Below are 26,558 nucleotides of genomic sequence, written 5' to 3' on the forward strand. Positions count from 1 at the left end.
AACAGTAGTCTGGTTAGGACCACCATGCTCCCCTTGATTCATATTCAGTTCACTGCCTTTTCCTAAGGACTGCGATTTGCCTGTTACATGAGTAACAGGAGAGGTACTTGTCACAGTGCTGTAGCAGCATCAGCTCAGAGGAGCTGAAGAGCAGGTGCATCTGTCCCTGACAGGGAGCTGGCATTGGCAGGACGTACATTATGTGCAACTATGGGCAGTACTGAATGCAGTGTGAACACCATTGCAACTGGACACGTTCTCCCGAGAAGCTGCCCCATGGCTTTATGGACACTGTTCTGAGAACATTTTTTATGAATACGTACAGTAAGGTCACAAGGTGATGGTATTTAATTGTTCATGACCTTGGTGATTAATCATACTTCTGTGATTGTTTACTTTCTCAGTTCCTAATGGCTTTTCCAATCCCTTGTCTTACTGGTTACATGGTGTAAATGGTGGATACTGAAAGCCCTGTAGTAAGGTCCACATCCTACAGGATGGTTTCTGTGAGTTTTGACACTGTACTGTGTCTTTTTTCAGTTCATGAAATGACACTCATAAAGACACATGTATACATGCAGGTAATGTAGACAAATTGGTATCCGCAAGACTGCAGTGGGATGCTCTGTTTACTGTGTTACCTTCTGAACATGTAATTAAGAAAATATTGCTTTCATTAGTTACCCTTGTATCCTAAGTTGGAATATTCCCTTTATAGAAGCTTCTAACACAGAGTAATTTTTCTTTCCCCCTGCCCCATTCCTGCCATTTTATCCACTGTGTCTTTTCTATAATAACCAGATACCCTTTACACTGAAGCTTAAGTCAGCAGCTGTTATTAGTACACAGATTTTTTATAATCTTGTCTTTCTTTTAAAGGGAAGGTGTTGGCACCGAACCTGGCATTGCGTGTTATATAGGGTTAACTTTTATCAATACTAGAATACAGCTGTTAAGTTTGGTTATTCTTTCTATATTTCATTAGTCTTTGCTGTCCCTCCTGCCAACTCAAAACATTCCTATGCTGCTTTAAGTGTGTAGTAGCAACCATGTACAATGCAAATTCTGTGGGTATGTTTTTTTTCCCCTTTTCCCACCCCTTTCCTCTGGAGATGAGTTATTATCTCAGTTTCCCAAGTCACGGGTGAGGGCAGGGTCAAACACTGTATGACTGTTCGTCCCACCTCCAGACACGTGTTCTGTCTGTCCCTCACTGTCCTTCCAGTAGGTTGATCTCAGTAGGATCTCAGTTACCTCTCTAACTATAATGTACCAGTCCATTTTGCCCTCTCTGATGAAGGCACCAACTTGCTGCGTCCTGCATTCACTGACAGGCTCCTGACCCTCCTGTTTCCTGAAAGAAAACAAGTATGAGCCTGGGACTGTCCCAGACCTGTTGGTAGACACAGAAAAATGCAGAGAGTATTGCTTACACAAAAGTTTTATTGGAAATTCTTTGAATACTTGAAGTACACCGGAGACTTTCCAAAACAATACACTTGAGGAGCCTTCCCCTCCACCCAAAGTATCTGTAAATCAGCAGCCATGTACATACTGTCCTTAATATTGAGTCGAGCAGAGAGCTGCTAAAATAAACAGCCTTCATAACACAATCTGTGGCAGGCCACAGCAGCAGCTAGATCTTGACTGAAGCAGGGCATTTGTGCAGTGTCAGGGAACTCAGAACCTAGATGTAGCAATTCTGTGTTGAAACTGAGGAATGTCCAGAGAAGAGGCAGGTAACTCAGCCCTGGAGAATCTCTTATTGCTATGGCCATCCAGCTCAACACTAGCAGCTTATATAGGCAATTTTCCAGCCTTTTGAAGAGAAGAAAATGTGCCACAGTGACATTCTGCCTTATGAGATGTGAGAGCTGTATCTGCCACATTAGGATCTCCATCAATAAAGGAGGACAAGTACAAGCCCCGACCTCTTGGGTGGGATTAACAAGAATGGCACTGCTCCCTGCCAGCTCCACAGCTTGGCAGCAGATGAGCACAGCAGGAGTGCTGGCTAGATGAAGTTTAACCTCAACTATTCTCTATTTGTACAGTGTGAACCAGCACTTCACCTCATCTCTGCTGCTCTGCAGCCCAGATAGTATCACTTTAGAGACTTTAGAGAAGGTCTCTAAACCACCTGTCTATGAGCTGCTTCCTACAAAGTAGCAGACCAACTTCCTGGGCACAGGTGAGAGGCAGTTGATCCATTAATTCCTTGTGTTCCTGCACCCTTCTGCAACCCTTTCCACCTGTGAAACAAGGTGGCTCTTGGATGGGAATCAGGTATTTGTGTGTTACAAACAAACTGTTTCATCCTGGAAGCTTCTTACTTTGAACAGACAAAGCAATTTCCATGTGAAGTTGCTAAAAACTGGAATTGGTTGAGTAAAATAAAAAGGTTCTGGTGGGTAACTTTCCTTCAATGAAGCTTTTACCTGGAGTTTTAGAATTTGCAAGGCCTCCCACCAAACACCTCAACAAAAAATTTCGTAAAGCTCAGAGCACTGTATTGCTGTGGCCTGACAGTAAGCTCTGTTCTGAATTTGGCTCCTTGCTCCAGCAGTCGCACAGAAATAGTGTTCCAGAGTGGAGCTGGGGTTCCCCCATCAGCTGCAGGCAATCTCTTCCAGCTCTGAATACAGCTAAGCTGCCAGACTGCACCAACTAGAAGGCTGGTTACTCAGCCACTCTGAGAAAGTGCTTCTCAGTACTCAAGCAACACAACTCCACTTAAAAGAAAGAAGGGGGGAAAAAAAATGCGGTTTTGGAGAGTAAGGGGTCTTGCAGGTGCTCACTCCAGTTACACAGGAGAGGAGGAGAGAGAACCACAAGAAAACCCACCTTATCCAATTTTCTGCTTAGTGTCAGTGTTTCTCCTCCCATCCTTACATGAGGCAGAAGACATGCAACAGCCAAATCACCCATAGAGTAATGCCAGCTAGTCACACTGTCAATGGCCAGATTAATACAAAAATAAAATTTCAGCTACTCAAAAACCAGCTGATTAAAAAGTACCATAAGCTTCCCAAAAAAGTGTGCTTCTTTAAAGAAGCTGCCTTCTGAATGGCCAAAGAACACTACAAATTCATCCACGCCTATCAGAAAACAGCTTTTTACCAAGTCCCTGCCACTCTGTTCCACTGATGTGTGCATTTCACTTTATCAGTGAGCTCTAACTGGATGTAATGGACACACAGTCCCCAAACCAGGGTATAATATTAATCAAGTCTGTCTTAGAAAATAAATATCTTGAATATTTTCCTGCAAAGAGAGACCAGTCTCACTGGCCAGGGTTCCATGGCACACTTGCTCTTCGCAGTGATCATGACAGAATGACCCGCACTATAACGTGAAAACAGAACATCTTTTAAATATAGGTTTCTTTAAAAGCAATAAATATTTTTTAATTCTTAAGATCATCTATTAACCATAAAGCAGGAAGGCTTGCAAGGATTAAAGGAAAAAATATTGAACTAAGACTCCTAGTTACATAACCCTAAAGAAATAGGATTCCTAATATTTACAGTTATGTTTCAGAAGCAGAGACTATGAATTCAGCATCATCACAGCTGCTATGTGCAGGCTTGCCAACAGTCAACACTGTAAAATTCAGCATGGCTGAGTGTCAGGGCACTCGGGAAGGAAATGTGGAAAGCATTCCTGTAGTTTCACTCCTGCTCATCAGCCACCTAACAGAGGGCCTTGCACAAAATCACTGTGTAGAGACCCAGTTCCTTAGAAGCAGGAAAACAAAGGTAGCTTGTATTATGCAGGTCCCAAAGTTAACGTCTCTCCCTGGGCTCCAAGCACACACTCTGAAGTCAGGATGAAATGCCCAGTTCTGTGGAATGGATGTCCTGGACTTCAAATGGTTGAATTTGCTGAACTCACAGACCCTGGAAATAAGCCAAAGCTTTCTATGCTCTTACAGGATCAGACTGTAGGAAAACATCTGTTAGCAAGGAGCTCTACCTAGGGAACTTACACCATAGGACCTTTGGAGGAAGCATATGGCAGCTTAGCACAAAGCCCCTCCATACAGAACACAGACTGAGGAGATAGTAAGTTTCCATACACTTGAGTTTGACCTCCTGTGTCCCTACTGAAGTCTTAAAACTGACTGTGAACAGGAAAAGCGGTCCAGAACTATGTGGAAGAGTTGAGAAGAATCAGCAGATGAGCCATATCTGTCATTGAAAAGAAAGCTCACTTGGTGGAAGGATCTAGTCAATGTGAACAAAAGGCAGAGCAGGGGCGATAGAGATATTCGTTGATGTCATCTCCAGAATGCCTTGAGGAGAAAGAATTGCTGCAACAGAACTGGAAAACAGCTTCACTGCAAGGTTTCCACAAAAGCATCAAATTCTTTGACGTTTTTCTCGTGGACTGCCAGCTTCTCTGGTAACGAGTCCTGGAAGGGTAAGGAAAGGTGATGATCAGGGCTCATTCACAGCAGACAGAAGGAAGTTTTAAACACACCAGGGAAAAAAAAAAATCTGTTTCTGAGTCATGCAATCCCTCACCAATGCTCTGGGCTCAACGTTCTACGTGCACAAAACCAGCAGCCCTCTGGCAGCATCCAGCAAATGACCCTGAGCAGGGCACTCTGCCCAGAGTCTGTTTGTTCTGCAGGATCAGGAGGTGCACTGGGGCCTCACCTTGTGCAATCCCCACCAGCTGCAGCACAATAACCCACTCACGTCACTGCCTTTATCAAGTCATTTGCTGCTCTCAGACTCTGTTTTTCATTTTTCTTCACAGTATGGTACAATGCCAAACAGCCTAATAGAGCACTGACCCAGACATGACTTCCACCAGCCACACCAGAACTCAAACCGCTCAGGCTGCAAAGTCAGGCCTGGTTTGCCATTAAGTGAGACACCTCAGAGGCAGGATTAGTTTGGGGGGTTTCAATGACAACCAGAGCAAGCATGCTGCAGCAGCCTTCAGCTTCAAGACAAACACACCAGTTTCAGTGTTCAGTTTGTGTGCCACAAACAAATCTGTATTTACTTGGAATATATGAGTGCTGGACTCCCTTTGGGCAGGGTCTCTCTTCTGAAAAGTATAGGAAAGACATGTTACAGTGTTACATGTGTACTGTAACAGTGGAGGCCAGAGTCCAGAGGAGGGCCACAAAAATGATCAGAGGGCTGGAGCACCTGTTAAGAAAGGCTGAGAGACTGGGGTCATTCAGCCTGGAGATGAGAAGGCTCTGACGAGACCTTATTGTGGCTTTTCAGTACTAAAAGGAGACCTTTAAGAAAAATGGAAACGGGCTGTTGTGAAAGGACAAGGGGCAATAGTTTAAAATTGAGAGTAGATTCACGCTAGATAAAAGAGAGAATTTTTTTATGAAGCTGGTGAAAAACTACAGCAGGCTGCCCAGAAAGGTGGTGGATGCCCCATCCGTGGAAATAATCAAGGCCAGATTAGATGGGGCTGAGCAACCTGATTTAGTTGAAGATATCCCTGCTCATTGCAGAGGGATTGGACTAGATGACCTTGAAAGGTTCCTTCCAACCCAAGCTATTCTACAATTCTATGAAGATACTTTTTTTCAAACTAGGAATAGGGAGAGCATTATAAAAGTACATATGATTCCCACAAAGAAATTTCAGGGCTCCATACCAAATCCTCTGCCATGGACTGTGCTCCAATGTCAATGGAGAGGCTGCTGAGTTGAGGGGGGTTCTGAAATTCACGGTAAAATGTCCCCAGGTCCATTGGAAGAATGTCATCTTTTGAAAATGCTGGTTTCTAGAATCAAAGATACTACTGTTAATTCCCCGAGACATTGGCTTCCCTTTTGTTATAATCTCAGGTAAAGTCGTTACCTGCTATCAGTAAACATCTTGGCATTACAACTGTTGCTGCAATAATGCATATTAAATAACTGAACAACAGCCAATATCACTTGAGATCACAGTATCACTTGAGCAGTTGGAAGAGAACATTTTGTAGAATCTGGCTCCTCTAGGTGCTAAAAGAGAGGATGCCAAGCCCAGATGTTAGTAGAGAACTAAAATGGTATTTAATTTGTAGCTGTTGATTCCTGGTACCAGTGTCTTTGCAGTTCTGGAACTGTCACACCCTAGTGTGAATGATGTGTCTTTTCCACTCCCACTGAAAACTACTCTGACATCATTTGCCATCGCACCAGCACATGAAGCCCACCTAAGGTGCATGTGATGTGTAAGAGCTCTGATGAGGGCACTTACAAAGTCAATCATGACAAAGTCATCATGGGTGTTCCCTGTGCTGCTGCCACTGGAGCCCTCCGAGTGTAAGCTGCCTTGTAGAGGAGATTCCGTTTCTGGGGATTCAGGAGGATTGACCTGCCCGAGAAATCAAAGACGGTGAGTACTGATCTTACAGTCATGTCTGCGTACTTTGGCAGCATGGGGGCGGTTAGGAGATTGGACAATAAGCATTAACTAGAGCAGGGGCTGCAAACACATGCTGTTACTTGCATGTCTAGACAGCCCAAGATTCAACACAAGAGACTTCTTGAAACCAAAAAAATCTGAATAACTAGTTATTTTCTTCAAAACCAAAGTGTATTCAAGGCAGCGAATAGCATAGGTGTCTGCATAAGGGATGCTGAGAAGGCACATATACCTCTGGAAGAGTCTTACCATGGGGTCGTTATCTTCCAGCTCAACATTCTTGGGAGCAAACATGGCAAAAGGAATGTCTAAGTTGGCCATGGTCACCTGAGGAGATTTAGCAAACAGAATTTCACTAAGATGCTCTGCTTACCCGGCATAGAAAAGGATATTGAACATCTTTGTCAGGCCAGCTAAAAACAGCCCAAAGTCACAGCAGCAGTTAGGCAGGAGGCTGACAACCTCATTTAAAAGGCATGAAATCCAGAGATGATACTCAATTGACCTAATGCAGCTACATACCTTGAGGTAGGATTGCTTCTATTCATATCTTGTATAATATAGGCAAAGATTAATGAACTGCTACAAATTGAAACAATTCTCCTTCCTTCATCCAAAAGGCCTAGAACTGTAGCCCTAGGAACTAAGCAGATATCTAAGCTGCCCTAACTGATTCTTGCTTCTAGTAATGAACTGGTCTACTGCATGTTCCATCAAGAAAGTGAGGCTTGCTACCAGCTTTCCTAATTTATAGACCTGTGGTAGTGGCAGATCATTGTGAGAGTGGAATATGAAGTGGAATATCAAGTCTTCTATTCTCAAAAAGGGTGTTGGCCAAGTGCAGCAAATTCAATGGCTGTCACATCCCAAAAGGATTTTATGAAAAACAAAATACACAAAATACGTCTTGGCAAAATGCAGCAGGCAGAAATATGCACAGAGTCTCTGAGGTTGTCCTGGTACTGGAGTGCTTTTTACTCCTCTAGGTATGAACAGATGAGAAAAGAAGGGTGTTACGGTGCTTTCTGAGAAGATCTACTGCTCATTACCTGGTTAACGGGTTTGTTGACAAAAGCTCCAACTTTCCGGATAAAGATGGTCTCCAAAAGGTCATGTGGGGAGCCACACTTTCCTTCACTGCTGTTGGATACTGTTTCTGTGTCCTCACTGGGGGAGAAAAACATGTAATTAGTGCCTCCTGACAAAAACAGGATAGATAAATAACATTCTTTTTGAGACTCCTTCATTTTTCTTGGTTTACTCCTAGTATTGGAAGAAGGACAACAGAAATCTGTCCTCGTACCATAACTTCCTCAGGAGTTGTCAGGAGGACTGACTTAGGAGGAGTCAGGAGCACAAAAGGAAAGTAGACACTTGTGGAATCAGATTTTTGTTTAAAGCTGGACAAAAACTATTTAGTTAATGCAAAGTTGCTGAAATAAGCTTTTCTTCTGGGAAATGGACTTTTAACTTGTGTGTGTTCACAGCAATTCCTGTTCATCACTACTATTTTTTCAGTAACACAGTAGTCACAGATCGCTTAGGAAGAGATGGCAAGAACCACAATTATATCTGTCACTCAGTTTACAAACGCAGCAGTCTGGTACATCACAACAGCCACTCCCAGTATGATTAATTTGCTCCATAGCTATAAGGTACTTCCATGACCTATTTGTTTTGGTTTTTTTCCTACCACAGGTATTCAGAACTTTAAAACAGAAAAAAAATAGTTTTGTCCCATGGAAAGAGGATTACCTAGATAGTATACCCAGGAAAGTGCTAGTGCAACTGAGTTTTGTTTCTCCAGAGCAAAATCTCTGTGACTCACAACTATGTGACCCCAAGAGAGATTTCTCAAGAAATAAATATGGTGATCAAAACAACCAGAAGGATTTAATTAGCTGTGAGGGAGTTGATTTAGGACAGTTTGAGGTTGCATTGTTTTCTTTTAAGGAACTTTGTGCCTAAGGTTTCTTACTGAAATGGTAAACAGATTTATGGTAACTACAACTGGCTTTGGCAACTACACAAACTAAGTCGCTATAGAATTTAAGACTCATTTGTTAACTTACTGCATCTTGTTTTAAAATCAGTAAAACCAGCAGAAAATTGAAAAAAAGACTGAAAATCATAAAATTGATAATAAAGTTAAAATAGAAGATATATTACATAGAAGAAAGATATTACATGGACTAGGAGGTTTAAATAGATGGGCAAAATCATTGTTTGGAGAAAGGCAGAAAAAGTCCCAATCAGAGAAAGATCTAAGTTGATTTGAGGGATGGAAAGACAATAGTTATGCTACAAACAATTGGTAAAAAGGGGAAACACAAAGTTAAAACTTGTAGGACTGTAAAAGGGTTAGCAAAAAAAGTGGTGTATCATTAAAACCAGCCTACCTGCTAGAAGGAGTAGCTGCTGAGTAATGGACTCCATCCAGTGGGGTGCACATCCTCTCTTGGTCAGCTTGAGTGCCATGTGCTGGCTGGCTAGGAACTGGGGGAACTCCCCCTTCTTTGCCTGGACCAATCAACTGAGATAGAAAGGAACAGTCGAGTTAAGAGATCTCAAAATCAAACCAACACCACAGTGCAATACAAAGTAGATTCCGTTATACTGGGCATAAGTTGTGGGGGTTTTGGCATATGACTACGCTCTAGCCCCTATAAGCCTCAGAGAGATGTCATGCAGGAGTGGATTATCACAATACAAACTTATTTTTAACTCCCTTTCTACTCTACTCCTCTCCACTTCAGGCCTGTTTTACACTGCAGAGTTCTCTGGCTGTAAGTACTCCATTTCATGGGGAGAAATGGAGGAAAAAATACTTATATCCTCTTGCTACAACCCCATGGCTCCCTACAGCTTCAAGAGAAGGGGAAGTGGAAAGAGGTGCTTATCTCTTCTCCCTGGGATCAAGTGATAGGATGCACGGGAGTGGTTTGAAGCTGCACCACAGGAGGCTTAGACTGGACATTAGAAAGAGAGGGTGGTCAAAAACTGCAACAGTGTTCTCTTCCTAGAGAGGTGGTCAATGCCCCAAGCTATCAGTTTTTAAGAGGCATTTGGACAATTGCCTTAATACCAGACTTAAACTTGGCCAGCCCTGAACTGGTCAGGCACCTGGATTAGATGCTCACTGTAAGACCATTCCAACTCATTTTATTAACATTGTGTCAGCAAAACTGGTGTTAACACCAGTATCACAAGCAGAAAAAGACTTCTGTCAACTTGGCTTATTTGTCTGATGAACCAATATAAGTATGTCAATATGAACAGTGTATCCAATGTCTAGCCTACAGAACTGTGCTTGGACAGCTACAGGGGCAACAGCTTTGTAAAATGGGCAATGTTTGGAATCAGTGACAAGCAGCTGCAGACAAACAGGTCAGGTGCCTGCTCTCCTGGCGTGGTTTTTTCCATATGACCCCGTAACCCAGTAAAGTCAGGGATGCTGAGGAGCTAATTCCCGACTCATGTGGAAGTTGTGCTTTCTCTATATTTACTTTACTTTCCTTCCATTCCTGACAGACAGGACATCAATGCATGCACTAGTTTCAATGCCTCTTTCAGGTGTACAAGTGACGCAAATGGCTGCAATACCAGCCACGCTGGTTCTACTCTCTACAAGTACCTGGTGAGGGTGTGCAGCATTCAAGCCACCAGCAAAGAGTACAGGATACCCCATGTCAGCTGATCCAACTCCCAGGGCAGCAGGCTGATAGGAAAGACGAGAGCTGGAAAGCTAAGAAAGAAGAGAAAAAACAAGGGCAAAGGGAGAGGAGAGAGGAAAGGGAAGGGGAATGCCCACAACCAGTCACTTGAGAAGGAAAAATCAGAGGCACAGCATTTCTGGCTGGCAGAAGGATGCAAGATTTTTACTGGAATCAATAACGTAGGTTATTGTTCTAAAAAATTCTTACTGCTGTGAGACCCTGAGCCTGGACAGGAAAACAAGACTGGCTTCCTACACATGTAGGAGGAGGCTGCAAGGTATCACCGACATCCAGTCTCAGGCAAGCTCTGTTCTACAGGCCTATTTCAAATACTGGTGTAGTGGGTTGGCACTGGCCAGATGCATGAATGCCATCATGAACTTACTAAAGAGCTAGTACTTAATATTTTTTCATCCCAAAACAATTTCATTATCAACTGTTTGAACCTGCTCTCATTGCAAATTAAAACAGGTGATCTTCCAGACCTGCTCAAATAGCTTCAGTGAAAGAATACATGGGCCCATAAATGTGCCAGGTAAAGAGAACTGGCAAGCTAACCCCTGTGAGATTGCTTTAGGAATTAAGTGTTGGAAGCAGTGAAACCCAGAGAAATTCCTTATACATCCCAGGCAGAAATCTACCCAGTCAGATTAGACAAAACTGCTGTTTTGACTTGCGTGACCTCAAGAAGAACATTTACTTCCAGAGCTCAGTGTGAGCTCCAGCAGGACCAAAGCTGATGTCCTTTACAGGGATCAAAATGAGGAACAGCACTTTCATTCACATGAGACTAGTTAAGCTGAGTGGAACTCTAATGACTGTACAGGTTCTAGGGACATTGGCTGTTAACAAAGCACTCAGAATTGTGCTGTACTACTTGAGTCCTTCACAATCCTTGACAGCTGTTCTGTATTTAGGGGTGCTTGTCCTGTCTTTGGGGGACCTTCATCTGCAAAGGCATTTAAGAAGCCAGTCTCAGTAAAGTGCCTGGCTCATTGTGGGTCCACCAGTCTTTCCCATGCACAACAAACACTCCACATTGTCAAATTTCTATTTTCCCGTATTTGTTTTGTCATACCAGAACTTGTATTCTGGCCATGACATTCTATTGACATACTCTATTGACAACTCACTTGATGTGAAAAGGCCAGTCCCATCACTGGGACCTTCAAGGTGTCCGTCACCACAGGAGGAGGGGTCTGAAAATGTGCCTTTGTGACAGTAAAAACACACTGTGCACAGATACAGACAAACAGAGGAAACAAGGAAAAGAGAGAATGAGGGGGGAGAGAGAAAGAGAGAAAGAAGGACTTCAGAGAAGAATTATGAAGAGTTGGATGAACTGAATGCTAGTGAAGAAGTTTTGGCTGCAGAAGCCACACCTACAGAGAGCAGAAGTCTCAGTATTGCCAGAAGCACATTCATTTTGTAAAGAATTGACTCTTTTTCAATCTGAGTGAACCACTGAACACAGGTAGTATTTTAGACTCCAGTGAACCCTGACAGAAAGTAACTGCCAGAGACTCTGTTCCACAGTTAACTGTAATTGGTACCAGCCAATTAGTATGAAAAAGGCTGAACAGATGCCAGAAAAAGTAAAGTATTTTTTTTTTTATAAATTTGCAAATTAATTGTATTTCAGTGCTCCCCATCCATCCATACTCCCTATCCTCCAGCTTCCTGTGGGACCCTATCTTGGCAGCTCTGTGCTGCAACCTTAGAATAAAAGGGACCCCAGACTACAGTGCAATTCAAACACACTGATGTGAAGCAGGAATTCCATCAACAGGAGCAAAACTCCAGAAGTAAACAGTCTCACGGAGGGTGCTAATACAAAAAGGGCAATCCAAACCTGGTTCAGTCCCATACCTCCTCCCATTCATTTTGCTAGCAATGGTTTTCACCTTGAGGAAAGCTTCAGCTTCATTTCTGGGTATTAGTCATGGCCAGACTCTCCTGAATTTTGGGCTACTTCAGAACAAACATACACAGATAGGCAAGCTCACAGAAAAGGTAACAAATATTTCCTTATATCACACAGGTTAGGCCTCACTTCTGAGAAGGCAGGTAGAGATTCACACCATTTGCCCACAAAATCACACAGTTCCTAGTATTTTCCTTATCATTAACCCAGACAGACATATAGAAAGCTGGAGAAAACAACTTCTTTCCCTTTTAATTCAAAGTCCACTCTGCCAAGGCAGCCTTACAATTCTAACTGTGGTAACAAAGACTGGCAGTTGCTTTACAAATAAGGGCACAGCATGTGGCAACTATGAACCATAGAAAAAGCAAGATGTAGGCTCAAACTTAATGTGAATCCTCAAGGTTCAAGTGGTTTCATAAAGCTTTTTTCTCTCAATGACAGCTTCATGACCCCTGGGGAAATGTCAACTTCAATGTAGTTACATACACTACTACTGTTAAGTAACACTGGCACAAGCAAGCCAGTGGAAATTTCCTTAGGAAATCTTTTTTATTTACCCCACTTTAGGAAAACACAGGACACAACTCAGCCACAAACTCATTTCCTGAACTGTGTACTGCAGAATAAGAAAAGCTTTATTTCATCAGACTTACCATGAGTGCTGGCTAATTAGTTCAACATTGCCTGATGCCTGGTCACCTGAAATTACTTTGGCACAAAAATGCTTCCTAAGAGAAGCATTTCTACCTAATTCATAGAGCAGAATACATTCTGCTAAACCAGGCATATTAATTCCTCTGAATCAGAAGAAAAGACCCATAGAAAATTCTTTCAGTTTGGAACAGAATTCCAATTATACTTCATTCTGTGTTTCACATTGACTGTGAAAGAGATTTAGAGTCTTTAGATTGTCTTTAAAGGTCAGCAGAGCCATCTGCTTGGCTGGGCAATCATAAATATTTAAAGTGATAGGACAACTGCAACTCTAGCCAAGTCTTCAAAATACAGAACTATGGAGTCAGATACATGAGACAGTAAAAGAACTTGGGAGTTTCTGGGTTTTATATTCAAAAGGAAACTATCATCTATTTATTTTAAAATAGAAACTTAAATAAAATTTGCACGGGCAATTTTTTGCCAATATTTATTTCTGCTGCCCCAGATAATTTTAGATAGTCCAACAAATACAGCTTTTGTCTTTCTTCTGTCTTTCTCCAGCATTTTCCTGGTATTTCAGTGTTTCTTTCTCAATGTCAGTCTGTTACTCTTACTTAGGCTGCCTGGCATCAATGTCTTGAATTCCTCCTCTTGCAGTATTGGTATGTAAATGTGTAAGTATACTGCTATCCTCTTCAAGCACACCTCAACCCAGCTACAGGAGTAGGCTCGTTTAATCCTTCTCAGTAATTCAGCCCTTTTAGACCTCTGGAATTTTGCTGAAATTACTATCTAATTTCAGTAGATTTTACTCAAGAGTGTAATGACATAAGTAACCCACACATTAAATTGTAATTAGCAGCAGGAGGCTTTCTGTTTGCACAATAGCTGATGTAGGATCATGCAAACTATTCTTACAGCAATTGTTCTATCTAGAAAGAGCCTGGTTTCTCTTACCTGAGATGGAGGAGAGGTGGAAAAAGATGTGGTACACACTTCTTGGGAATCTTCTACTGAGGGGTACACTGCACCATTGTCCTCACCAGCTCTAAAGCAGCAAGAAAAAACAAGTTTTCTAACTGGAAATATTCCTTAAAACAAACAAATAGTAAAACACACTGGGACAAACACTGCAGGGAGGTTGAGAGTATTTGGGTGTAGCTGACGGAGAATTATGAAGGGCTCTCATCCACTTGCCAGAACTGAGGAAAACAAAGTGGGAAAACGTCAGTTTTCCTTTGGTGTTTGTCTTCTGCCTATTTAAAATAACAGAGGTGTTTCTAAGTAATCCTTTTGTTATACCAGCTAGTGTTACTGGCTTTGCTGTTTACACAACCATTGTCAAACAACACTACTGGTCCCAAGTTGAATGCCCTCACATTCATTTTAATGAAGACAAACCTCTCATCTCCAAAGAAAAATTAAACTGATCTTCTCCCAGTGGAAATATCTAGGGATGCATGCATCCAGACACATAGTTCTACATCAGGATTAACCATTACACTTTCAAATTCCTGAAGGCAGCCAAGATTAAAAATCCTCTCTGTCTACTGTGAAGAATTTGAGAAAACACTGGGGCTTGCTACACTCAGTCATCTCAATGTGAGGAGAAAAATGTCACCCTTCATCACATGTTTAACTATACCAATATTACTGACACTAATTCTCCAGTGTCCCTTCCCATGATGTCAGCAAGTAGTGGAAAAGGCTCTGTATTTGGACATAATGGATGCCTTTACTATGGCCCATGACTTCAACTCAGTATTTCCTCACCTGTAATTGCAGGGATGCATGGGTGAAGAGCTGGGATAGGGACGGTCCACAAAGTGATCAATTATAATCCCCATGATAGGAGGGGTCCTCTCAAACTGCCTGCAAGGCAACAAGCAATGGTGTTATTGGCTTTTTCTCTCTACTCTTCCCAATTTGTGGTGCCTTCAGAGAAAACCCTCGTGTCTATCAGTGGGACCAGAGCATCTTTACAATTTAGTCCTGTGACTCCAGGCATGCACCAACAATTTGGAGTTCTAGAGCCTGGCTCAGAGCTACCCAAATACTCCCCTTGCTGCAAGGCTTAAGCGTGAGAGAGAGCGCTCTTCATGTAAGACAATCTCAGCAGGAAAGGATAAGCAGAAGGGAAAGATTTGGGGGCTCAGAATATGAGAGGTTTAACAGTAAATTATTGTAAAACAGTTTCTGACATGATCACATTTTCTCACCTGGTTGACATGAAAGCAAGGTTGATTCTGTAGGCACAAGACAAAGTGATGGTGCCCACTGGGGTACCCACTGTCCCAACACGAACTGTCTGGAAACCTGTAAAGTTAAGGAGTAATTATCAGTTTCACTGATTGTTTATATGCCATACTTTTTTATTCTAAGGTTACATTATCTTATTTCAGTAGTGTTTCCATTATCTCCTTCAATCTGAACTCCAAAAACACACATAGAACCCGTAACAAAACAGCAGCACTAGGTTGCCTTGCTGATAGGCTTCACCCTACAAGAGTTCTGATGTTGCTTCCTGGCTTCTTGGTCTAAAATATTGTTCTGAAGTGCTTCTTGTTCCTCAGTAGATCATGATCTCCTTTACCAGTCCCGCCCCTTAACATAATTCCATATTCAGTTATTTCAGTTCTGTATCTCTAGTGAAAATGACAATCACCCAAGACTTTGTCCAAGTACCACCATTGTACTTGTTGCCTTGTGACACAAGGCAGAAACTGGCAGGTCCAGACAAGAAGCATATGTAAGCCTCAGACTAATTTTCCTTATGGTACTTGGGAATAGTAACCAAAAGGCAGTCAGAATGAAACATAATTCTGCTATTGTTTGTGTGTTGTCTAATCATACCTTCTCCCAAGCCACTCAGCTGGACTTCACCAAAATATATCCTGAAGGAAAAGGAAAAAGAAAAGCTGTTAGATCCAGCTGGAATATAATGCTATACATATCCTTATTCCTTATTTAATTTTGGGAGTTGAAAGGCTGGAACTGCTTTTCCTCTTCAGGAAAAAAAAGCCCAAAATAAATGGCTGGAATGCCCATCTCAAAAAACCTTACAGCTGCTTCAGAAGAACAGGTCGTGTAAAAAGAAGGAGAAAGAGAAAATCGTAGTCCAATCAGAAATTTCTCTTTTTTAAGCCTCTGTGGTTAAGTCTACAGTTCAGATCAAAAATGTGAAGTGATACAAACATCACAGATAGGTCTGAGTCTAAAAGCTGATGCTCATCACGCAACATAACAGATTAACTGTGCTGTAGAGACTGCTCTTAAATACATGCCAAGTCAGCAATGGAGGCAAAAATAAGAAAATGGCTTGAATTTCCTTCTGAGTTCTCAACTGTACAAATGATAACAAACCTGATATTTTCAATCATATAAATAAGCCATGCAAACATGTCAAAGACCTTTCTCACAGCCAAAAAAGGGGTCTGGAAGATAACTATGAACCACGAACCAGTCAGACTCACAGGCTAAATAGAGCTGAACCCAGTATTTAGATGAGTAAACTGCAAGAACTACAGGAAGAGGAGTTGAGGATGCATCTTTAAAATTGGGTAACAGGAGAGAGTCTGAATCTATGCTGCAAAAGTACACATTGCAGTTATGTGCAATGTAGAGAGGCATTTATCAAACACAGGCCGGACACCAAACAACTGGATGCTAGTAAGCAATTTAACCAGGGATTGCATGTAGAATTTTTTTTTACTCTTTCTAACATGATAAGCAAACACTTCACTGCCTGTGCTTAGCTTTTCTTTCAATTGTTCAAGTGCAGGCTATAAGGTGATAGACCAAAGTTTTCTTCTGTGACTGATGAGTAGTACTTCTATGCAAATAATTTGATTTTATTATTACTCATCCCTTTTAAGCTACATTTGCAGCTACACTGGGCAAGTCTTCAGTCTGGTTTTTTTTTTTTTTGTTTGCATTCCAAATGGGAAATTTCTGCTTTACCTGTACAATATTACATATTCATGGCCTTGTTTCCTTGAGAGTCTGTAGGCTGGAGTTACTCTGGTTATAGCAAGCAAAGACTTCAGCAGTAGAGACAGCCTGTTGTATACAGTGTATGAAACTTTGATTTCTTTGTCACACCTAGAGAACACAAAGGAAAAAAATTAGTCTCTTGTCCACAACTAAGTTTCCTGGGTTTGGAGTTCTTGTTTGTTTTGGTTTGTAGTTGCTTTTGTTTATTCTAAATAAAAATTAGTCAGGCCAGTTGTTTAATTTTATTGCCAAAATTATAAATAAGGCCCCAGTGTGACTACCTGTACTGACCAACCAGTTAAGAATCCTGCTTCAACCTAGTCACCTGCTGTAGAAGAAATGCTGGAAAATGCCACACAGCCTTCTAAACAGACACATCTTTTCAATATTAAAAACATTTGTCATTGCTGAGACTATGAATTCTTGTATCTGAGGAAACTTACTAGTTGTAATGGAAGAATGAAGAATGAATTAAATTACTAGTTTACTTTCTTGACACTGGTGTTAAAACAGTTTGACTGCTGCTCTAGACAAAGAGCTGAGTTCCTTCTGAACTGCCTGTGGCCACACAGCCAGTGTGTGCTCACTGATCACCATGGATTAACCACATGTACCCATTCCATCAGCTAAGACCTACAAACACAAAGAGTATGTGAAGAATGCACTTACTTTTCATTCATTTCTAGACACCAAATTTCCAGCTCCATGGAGTCCCCCTGAATTAAAGAAAAGATGGCAAACAAAGGCTCATTTCAGAACATAGACCTTTTCAAATCTCATTAGTATCAGCAAGGGCCACACCTCTCAATGATTTGTCTCCTGGCTCCCACTTTCTTGTGATTCAATGATACAAAAAGGTGCACTGGAAGTGTCTCTGCACAATTGTATCACCTGAGATTAGGCATTCCTCAGAATGCCTAAGTTCTTCATGGTCTAAGAAATTAGTTTCTTAAAATTTAAAAATTTAATAATTTAATTTTCTTTAAATTAGTTTCTTAAAAAAATTTAGATTTTGCTGCTGTGTCATTTGTATATTTCGCCTCAGATTTTTGCAGTGAATTGCTTCTTTTAAACAATACATTTCTTTTTATTAGCATATCACCTAACTTAATAAAATTTAAATATTCTCACATGGTCTTGGATTAAAGGGCAGGAGCTCTGATAGTTGACTTAGAACTCAGGCAAAAAAACCCACAAACAAAAAAGGACATCTGTTTTGACTCATTCCTCACCTCTGAGGTTTTGAGAGAAATCTCCACGCACATAGACCGTCCAACAGCGGGCAGCTGTCCTGCCAGGGCTTTCTTTGCTTCATGAGTAACCTCTGGTATATCTTTGATTGCCAAATTGAACTGCAGAATCAAAGACATGGTTCCATTTTTTTTATTTCTTTGAAAAACTGCCTGATGGTACATTTCAGACAGGCTCACAGACCCATATATAACATACTAGGTCAGTGCCCACTGAAATATTTATGAAACAGAAAATTCCAAGCTGGGTTCAAGCTTTTCATATTTACAAAGATTCCCCTACTGCTAATTCAAAGGTATTTCCTGATCCTGCTATAAATAATATGCTCCTTTTCCCTCACTTCAATTCTATCTTCACCCACAGAGTATCTTGAGTATTTTCAGTTTTAATAAAGCCCATTACTAAAACATCCTGAACTGCAGAATAGCAAACTTCTGACAGATAAGAACTCATCACCCCACCCCCAAGCAGATCTTGGAAATGTGCCTTAGCTGGCAGGAGTTGCTGAGAGACATAATTTCTCTCTCCCTTCATCAGCCTGTAAGAGTCCAGAGTGATTTGCTGCAAATGAACAACAACCACCAACGTCCCCGCAACATCACGAATGAACCTAACTAAATATAGTACCCATTCTATGAATAATTATTGTCTGCACAAGACTGTAATAATCACATGGTGTTCTCAGCACACACAGAGAGTTATGGAGTTGCTCCATAAAAAATATGACCTTACCCAGTCAGAACCTGTTGGGGAGGATGATGAGCGGGTACAGATTTTCTCTCCAAGTCGGGCCTGGACAATTACTTGTACTGTCTGCAATAGAAAAAGGATACACAGAAATGTTTTAGGCTCAGCACAGCCCTCAGTTCAGAGCCCGAGCTACACAAGCTCCAAGTGAAAAAAATCAGAGGACTGACCAGGATGTAGAGAACTAGTTTGCTACACCAATCTTCAGTTCTAATCTATTTAAATTATTACATTTAACAGGCAAATGTATTTCAGAAAGAAAATAGTTTCAGGCTGACCTTTCTCTGTAACAACATTAAGAGACTGTTTCAATTTTGCAATCAGGATTTGCAGTTTTCGATAGAAAATTCAGAAAAATTTCCAAAAATATCCCAAGCCAACTAAAGCCAAATGAATCTGTACCTTTATACCAAAGCCACTGTCACATTATCTACTTACACCTATGTATGAAGTGAGGCCAAATTTTATAATAACATATCAACATAATTCAAAAGAACATTCTGGTATTACTGTTTTTGGATGCAATATAAAAATTTAGGCTGAAAGAACAGAATAAGGTACCTAACAGCTGGGTGGTTAGACATGCTGCTAGAAACCCAAAGCTGACAGAGGTGTGAAGTGCCTGCAACTGATTCTAAAGCAAGATGCAGCTGGAGGATGGAAGAGGATTTGAGGGTAGAAAGAAGGAGAAAAGATGTTTTTCTAGTTGCTCTCAGGAATCTCCTAAATTTGACATCAGCTTCTCTTGCTTTGTTCTTCAGCAAAACAAAACAAAACAAAACCAAAAAAACAACAAACCCAAACTCAGTCTTGTTACTCTAGCCACACCAAGTACATAGTTTCTTTTTTGGGGTTTTTTTAAACAAGGAAGAAAAGGCATTTGTCCAAAAGAGAAAAATTACCTTTAAAGCAAAAAATTTGATGAACTTGTCCAGGTCCTTCCTGTCCTGGGAACTGAGATCAGTGTCCATTGCATATGGCAATCTGAAATATAGCACAGGGCTAGGAATGAAGTCTTCCTCCAGCTCTCTGTTTAGATTTCAAAATATTTTTGCCATTAGAGGCCACCTGAAAAGAATTGAAAAGCACCAAAGCCCTCTACCTGTCAAAATCCAAACATGCTAAAAATTTGGGATGTGAGTGTGAGGTATAAATGTGCATTGGTAGTTTATCTGGTCAGAGCAAATATCAAAAATTTAAAAAAAGAAAACCAAAGAAGGCTCAAAATTAAAACTCAGTACAAGTTCTACAATTTTGCTAGCTTAATTTTAAAAATCAAAACAAACAAATAAAAAAACCCAGAACACCCCAACATCACACTGACACATTCTTTGCCAAACGAGCCATCAGACATGGAGGTTGCTGCTTCAAAAATAATGTGCCTTCAGCTATCAGCACTGGTCAAAGACAAGCCAAGTTGTTTTCTTGAGCCTGAAATTCTTAGAACAGTATTTCAGTGGTATTTCAGCAGAAATCTAGGCTACACTGCTTCTTTAGTTTCAAGAAATAGTACTTGCAGTAAAACTATACAGCTACAAAATTTACCTCCAACCAAATGAAAAGACACATTTTTGTCAAGAAATAGACCAAAATCCTCTGTTCAGTTCTCTTGAAAGCTCTGACAATAAATACTTAGCTTTCACATTGACACTGCCTTGTTTCTCAAAATACAATTGTTTCTAGGAACACAATGAATGTGCACAGCATCTGAAGCAAGGCAGGGCAAGGCACTAATCTAATCCTATTTCTGCCACCGTCGTGTCACATGGCCTGGGATAAATCACAATTCTCTCAGTTTCTTCACACATAAGTTAATAATCATATAGAGACCATTGGGGAGGAACACCTTAATTAGCAACATTCATTGCAGTTTTTGCTTGTAAGCCTTGAAAGTATTAATTCACTCTTAACCCCTGTTGCAGTTTTGAGACAGCTAATCAGCCTGAAGCAGCTTGCCAGACATCCCATATTTATGGAACGTGCTGCTCCTCACAGGAACGCCGCTGAGCTGAGGTCAGGGAGCACGAGCAGCTGCTGCGCACGACAATATTCACTGTTCAGTCGTTAAGCAAAGACTGAACTTACAGCAAGGTATGCTATTTATTAAAATTAAAGCTTGCAGGGCAAAAGGGCCAATAGCCCTGCTCACACAGAAAATACAGTCTGTAATGAACATGCACGTACAGCACTTCTATTTAAAATATTGCACTTTGTGACAGTAAAAGCCTAACGCTTTAGGAGTATCAATCAAAAAGGGCTGCAAGACAAGAGTACTGCAATTTACACAGCATTTTATAGAGAACAGTGCTGCTTTCTGAATGACTAGAAAAACCAAGCTGGACATGGAATATAATTGAAAGTTCTAGGCTACATTCCACATCTAAAGCTAAACTGTTCTCATTAAAAATTATAATTTAAATTGAGAACTAACAACACAAGTGATTCAACATCAGATGCATTATCAAATTATGCTTTGGACATTTTAACCTCCTTATTAAAACTGCTGTGCCTTCTCTCCCTGCGTTTACCTCCGCTAGACAGATTACAGACCCTTTCCACTGTGGGTGGTGCAAAAGGAAGTCAGATTTTAAAGTCCTAGATGCAGTACCCAAAATTTTAAAAAATATAACGCTTTAGTACAGACATATACCACTACAAAAAAAACCCACATCCCCCTCCAAACAAACAAAACTCCAGGCAAGAACAACCTGTTACTATTCTTTTGGCTTAATTAAGCACTGTAAGGGCTGAGGAGATCTGAAAGCTTTGACAAACCTGGCTGACATAGGCAATAAAATACTGCATTAAAAAATGTGTTTTTCTCAGCAAAGTGAATGCTGACATTTAAATACTAAATAAAAAAAAAAGTCATACTGGCTTTTAATGTTTTATGTTTTAATGTGTTATGTGACCCCTGCAGAAAGGTGCAAGGAAGTATATATCCTGATATTGTGGGAGAGCTGTCAAAAAGAGCACCCACATTTGCTTTCTGAGGCTGGAAAAAAGCTCTGGTATCAACTTTTTCAAGATGCTTGGGAACTAATGGAAGGTATTAGGCTCACTGGTCTGTTATTAAAGGAAACAAAGATGCTCATCAGCATGGCTCTATGAGCAGTACAGGAATTCATTCTAATGACCCAAATATCTCTAGAGGAGAAAAACAGCCACCAGAGGGTTAAAAAAATTAGAGCCTCATGGTTCTGCCCTGCCACAGCAGAACTGGGATTCTTCCTGGAAGATCTGAAACTACCTGTAAGATTCATGAAAAATTTGGAGATTCATACTGTTACCTCCCAAGCTCCAAATGCCAGCAACAGTTGACCCACTAGAGCCCAAAGCAGAGCAGAAAGTATCCAGCAAGGTTTCCTGGAAAGGAGTAAGTAATTTTATGGGTAAACTGGGACTTTGGAACTCTGCTCCTGAAATGTCTAAGGGCTCTCATCTTACAATCATCATCTCCTCATTTTTGTAGGAGGGATTCTGGTGACTGCTTGAGACTTTCTAAGGCTTAGAACAGTGTTCACCTTTAGAATCAGTCTTGGAAAGACTTCAAATGGAGCTAGAATTACAGCAAACTTTTTATTTACAAAAATTCTTTGGTACTCTCAGGTTAGCAGCCACAGCTGACCTGAACAGAAAGGAAATTCTTTTAACTTAGTTCCACCTAACTCAATCAACTTCTCATGTCCTGTAGGTTGCAATGCCAGCACAGCTCCTTGTTAAGTGCTACTGCACAGGCCTATGCTTAACTCAAGGAAAACACTGGCTCATTTTACACTGAATAACAGCTAGAAGGGAATAACCTTTGGTCTAGGTTAGAAAAATACACATGACTGATTTCTCCTCAACCAGGTAATCCCTTAAGTAAACTGATATTTTTGCCAGCACATGATGCAACAAGCATCTTGTTCATATGGCTTTTTGATTTGTCTCCGACTTACTGCAACACCCATTTTTATACTATTGCTTTTATTTATATGCCTTTGTCTTCAGACTGTGAACAGAAACATCAGAAACAGGATCATCAAAGGAGAACTGTCACACGTGGCTCTCTTGAATCCTTATTCCTTCTCCCAAGGTTGAGGCAGATTTTAGCCAACAGTTTCATATCTAAGTGTTGTGCCTTACACGCTCTGCTGCTATTTATACCCTCCTCTGACGAGAAGGACACATCAGCATAAGGTGATGGCGCTGTTTGCATGATGCAAGGAACTGCAAGAGCCCTCCCCTTAATGTCTCGGCAGAGCCCAGAGGAACTACAGCGACCGGCACGCCGTGCTCCCAGCGCTGCTCCCAGCCCTGCTCCGTGCTCCCAGCGCTGCTCCCAGCGCTGCTCCATGCTCCCAGCGCTGTTCCCAGCCCTGCTCCGTGCTCCCAGCGCTGCTCCCAGCCCTGCTCCGTGCTCCCAGCCCTGCTCCCAGCCCTGCTCCGTGCTCCCAGCGCTGCTCCGTGCTCCCAGCGCTGCTCCCAGCCCTGCTCCGTGCTCCCAGCGCTGCTCCGTGCTCCCAGCGCTGCTCCCAGCCCTGCTCCGTGCTCCCAGCCCTGCTCCCAGCCCTGCTCCGTGCTCCCAGCGCTGCTCCGTGCTCCCAGCGCTGCTCCCAGCCCTGCTCCGTGCTCCCAGCGCTGCTCCGTGCTCCCAGCGCTGCTCCCAGCCCTGCTCCGTGCTCCCAGCCCTGCTCCCAGCCCTGCTCCGTGCTCCCAGCGCTGCTCCGTGCTCCCAGCGCTGCTCCCAGCCCTGCTCCGTGCTCCCAGCGCTGCTCCGTGCTCCCAGCGCTGCTCCCAGCCCTGCTCCGTGCTCCCAGCGCTGCTCCCAGCCCTGCTCCCAGCGCTGCTCCGTGCTCCCAGCCGGGAGCAGCCCCGCTGCCAGCAACACCTGTAACTGCACACAACAGGTGCACGAACACCTGGGATCACGGGCATTGCCCTATGTGTTCCACACCTGGGAACTCAGCGAGTACATCTCTCTGACACCTACATAAACAGGAAAGGAGCAGAAGCACCTGACATACCAGGTATTATTACTGCAGCATACAGAGGCTGCTTCCATCATCTCCTACATTTTTCTCTGAGCCATGGCTACTACAACTTAAAGTTATCTTGCTTTCTTTTTAACCAGACATTCATCAATGCTAAATAATTACTCATGTTTCTTATCCCAGAGTGAAACTGAAAAGACAAGAGGGAAGAAACCAGAGTGGGTGTAGTTGTAAGGAGAGGGCTGTGAACAGCTCTCATCCCAGATGTTTGTTTCCAGTTACCTGACTGTGCTCCATGCCCATACCACTCTTCCAGAACTTTTTTTTAATCCAAATCGAATTTCCAAAGATGTTCTATGAGAAGCTCAGAAAAGCCTCGTTGAATCATGCAGTAAACAAAAAGCACATGCAAGTTTTTGAAGCTTTTAAGTGTGCCTAGCACATCCTCCCTTGAATGAACACGATGCTTCACTGCAAGCAGGCATTTTGAGCATACTAATAAGCAACTATAAAAAGATCTTAATAAACACAGTGCTCTGTTTCAAGACTGGGCCTACAAGTCAAACTTCAGTATCCTACAATTACTTAATCTCCATTCTGCCTTCTTAGTAGATTAGTCACAAACATAGAGAGAAGTAGCAAACAGTTCTAAGTTTAAAGAATGAGAGTGTCATACCTTAAAAGTCCATGGATTTTTTCTTTTTAAGATTAAATTCTAGCAGAAAAACTGTTTCTACTGTATATAATATAAATATTTTTATGTAATCAAAGGCTCTGTAGTTCACTATATATTCAGGTTTTGACTGATCAAGAGGTAATTTTTCCTCCTGATCAGGAAACAGATTCACTTTATAAATGACTCTGCAGCTTAGTAAATACTTTACTAAGGCCAGCACTGCCAGCTCCACTGACTTAGAAACAAAATTAAGTAATTCCTGTTGACTAGCAGTTACATTCTGTACTTCCCTAAGGTCTAAAAATGGTATCAGTTCAAAGGTCCATTCTCTCAGTTTGTTTGTCAAGCCAAAGTATACAGACTAAACCAGAATCTGCTTCTACATACCCTGTACTATAACCACCAACATAATCACAATCTCTCAACTATAGTATGAACAAATGTTCAGAAATATTAAGATTATACAATACCATTAAGCAAAATAAAGTGATCCTGTATGATTTTTCTGGACAGCTATAGACAGCCTGACCCATCTGAAACATTTGTTCCTTGACACAAGGAGGAAGGGTCCTCCAGGTCAGGCCACTCCTGCAATAATTTGGAGATGCTCTAAACTTTATTTGGACAGCCAACTATTTTTCAGCTAAGGCAGTAATTTGCCATGTTTTCCCCCTTGGCATGTACCTAGTCACACTGCTTTCTGGATTTGTAAGTAGGCAGTTACTAGGCTCAGTCCAAATAATCCCTTTTCTACCTGTTCCCTGACACGGAAGGTGTCTCTGCTCCCATCGAATCACGGGAATGACTGACTGTGCCCTAAGAGCCACAGCTCAAACAGGAAAGAAAGATACTACCACCTGTAAACCTCTGCTCTTTCCAAGCAAACCACAAATTCGCATCTTACAGAAAGACAATACAATGGAACATGAGCTCTCACATTCTACTATTTCCAATGGGCTCTGAAGCATTTTGATTTTAAATGACACTTGCTGAGATTACAGCGGACCACATCTTCCCCAAGCTCCACTGACAGCCACCAGTAGTCAGGAAAACGAATCGCAGCCGACACGCGGCTGTCGGGAACCGACCCCCGCGAGTAGCGAAGTAAAACGGGGACACGAAGCCGTAGCCGAAGGCTTAAACCAACGCCGCGCCCCCTCCCCTGAAGGGCCTCCCGCGGGCTCCCGGAGCTCCCAGCCCGGCCCCGCGGGGCCCGGTACCTGCGCGGGGCCGGCAGTGCTGGCGGCGCGGCGGCTCATCCCGCGCGGGGCCCGCTCCGCCGCCGCGCCCCGCCGCCTCCTCCGCGCCCCGACAGACCACGGGGACCGCGACCGCCGCCTCCAAGCCCCGAAGCTGCCCCGGGGCTCCGGCCGGCGCCCCTCCTGATCCTTGTTCCCGGCCGGGGGTCTCGCCGCGAGTGTCAGCGCCGGCGGGGGTGCGCGGCCGGCGGCGGGGGCCGGGCCGGGGCTGCCGCTGCCCTCAGAGCCGCGGGCTGCGCCGCGCCGCCGCCATCGCCGTCGCCATCGCTGCTGTTTGTTTTCATCCGCTGCGGGCGGGGGGGGGAAGGAAGGAAGGAGGAAGGGAGGGAAGAAGGGAGGTGCCTGAGTGTCCGCAGCGGCACTTTCCTCACGCAGCCGCCGCCGCCCCCCGCCCGCGGCGTGATGAGCCCGCGGTCCAACGAGGCAGGAGGTCCCTGAGGCCGAGAAAAGCGGAGCAGCGCCCGGCCCTGCTCCTGCCGGCAGCCCCTGCCTGTGGCGAATCTATTGCGGCCAATGTGAAGCCGGGCCGGCGGGGACCGCCCGGCAGCGGCCGCGGGGCCGGTAAGGGGTGGGACGGCTCCGGCCAAGGTCGGGCGGCCCGTGGGGTCCGGGGCGCCCGGCCAGGGCAGCGCCCGCCGGGGCTGCGAGACCGTGTCTGCGTGTCCCGGCCGCGGGGACTGGGGACGGCTCCAGCTCCCTCTCCGCCACGGGAGGTAAATTCCTGTCAGCGCCAGGCAGAGTTGTCGGCTCCGCGGTGAACCCACCTGAATGCCCGTGTATTTAAGAGCAGAAAAAGAAAAGTAAAACGACTTGCTAGATTTTCAGACTAAAAGGAAAATGGTAACGGAGTATGAAAGCTCACCAGTAACAACTGTTCTGAGTATCCTCTTTTGCTTTATGCAGGTGAAGCCTCTGGGAAAGCCCCGTCAGAGAGGAGCCCCAGAGGACGCCCCTGGCCGTCAGC

At 43.0% G+C, this 26,558-nt stretch overlaps 1 protein-coding gene across 6 annotated transcripts; it reads right to left on the reverse strand.

Annotated features, from left to right (window-relative positions):
- Positions 1 to 1,423: 1,423 nt before the first annotated feature.
- Positions 1,424 to 26,547, reverse strand: ATG13 (autophagy related 13). Of its 6 annotated transcripts, XM_056492628.1 has the most exons (17): positions 19,586 to 19,667; positions 18,669 to 18,749; positions 17,918 to 18,037; positions 17,355 to 17,401; positions 16,653 to 16,793; positions 15,546 to 15,586; positions 14,912 to 15,008; positions 14,466 to 14,564; positions 13,650 to 13,740; positions 11,242 to 11,340; positions 10,027 to 10,137; positions 8,792 to 8,925; positions 7,442 to 7,559; positions 6,642 to 6,719; positions 6,225 to 6,341; positions 5,635 to 5,763; positions 1,424 to 4,414 (listed from the first exon to the last, which is right to left on the reverse strand). In XM_056492628.1, exons 1-17 carry the CDS (start codon positions 19,652 to 19,654, stop codon positions 4,337 to 4,339), a joined length of 1,650 nt encoding a protein of 549 aa, XP_056348603.1. In that variant the 5' UTR covers positions 19,655 to 19,667; the 3' UTR covers positions 1,424 to 4,336. The 6 variants fall into 6 exon arrangements, with proteins under 6 accessions (XP_056348603.1, XP_056348599.1, XP_056348598.1 ...); XM_056492624.1 differs by lacking the exons at positions 10,027 to 10,137; positions 11,242 to 11,340 and adding an exon at positions 26,457 to 26,547; XM_056492623.1 differs by lacking the exons at positions 10,027 to 10,137; positions 11,242 to 11,340 and adding an exon at positions 25,556 to 25,850.
- Positions 26,548 to 26,558: the final 11 nt, after the last annotated feature.

Source organism: Oenanthe melanoleuca, chromosome 5, assembly GCF_029582105.1.
Source record: "Oenanthe melanoleuca isolate GR-GAL-2019-014 chromosome 5, OMel1.0, whole genome shotgun sequence".
Lineage (NCBI taxonomy): Eukaryota > Metazoa > Chordata > Aves > Passeriformes > Muscicapidae > Oenanthe > Oenanthe melanoleuca.

Excerpts from the sequence above, each read along its gene's own strand:
- ATG13 (XM_056492628.1), bottom strand. The coding sequence starts at position 19,654 with ATGGACACTGATCTCAGTTCCCAGGACAGGAAGGACCTGGACAAGTTC. Across the intron at positions 18,038-18,668 it reads CCCCAACAGGTTCTGACTGG|TTCAATTTGGCAATCAAAGA; the intron begins GTAAGGTCATAT and ends TTGATTCTGCAG. Across the intron at positions 11,341-13,649 it reads CCACCTCTCCTCCATCTCAG|TGTGTTTTTACTGTCACAAA; the intron begins GTAAGAGAAACC and ends ATCTGTGCACAG.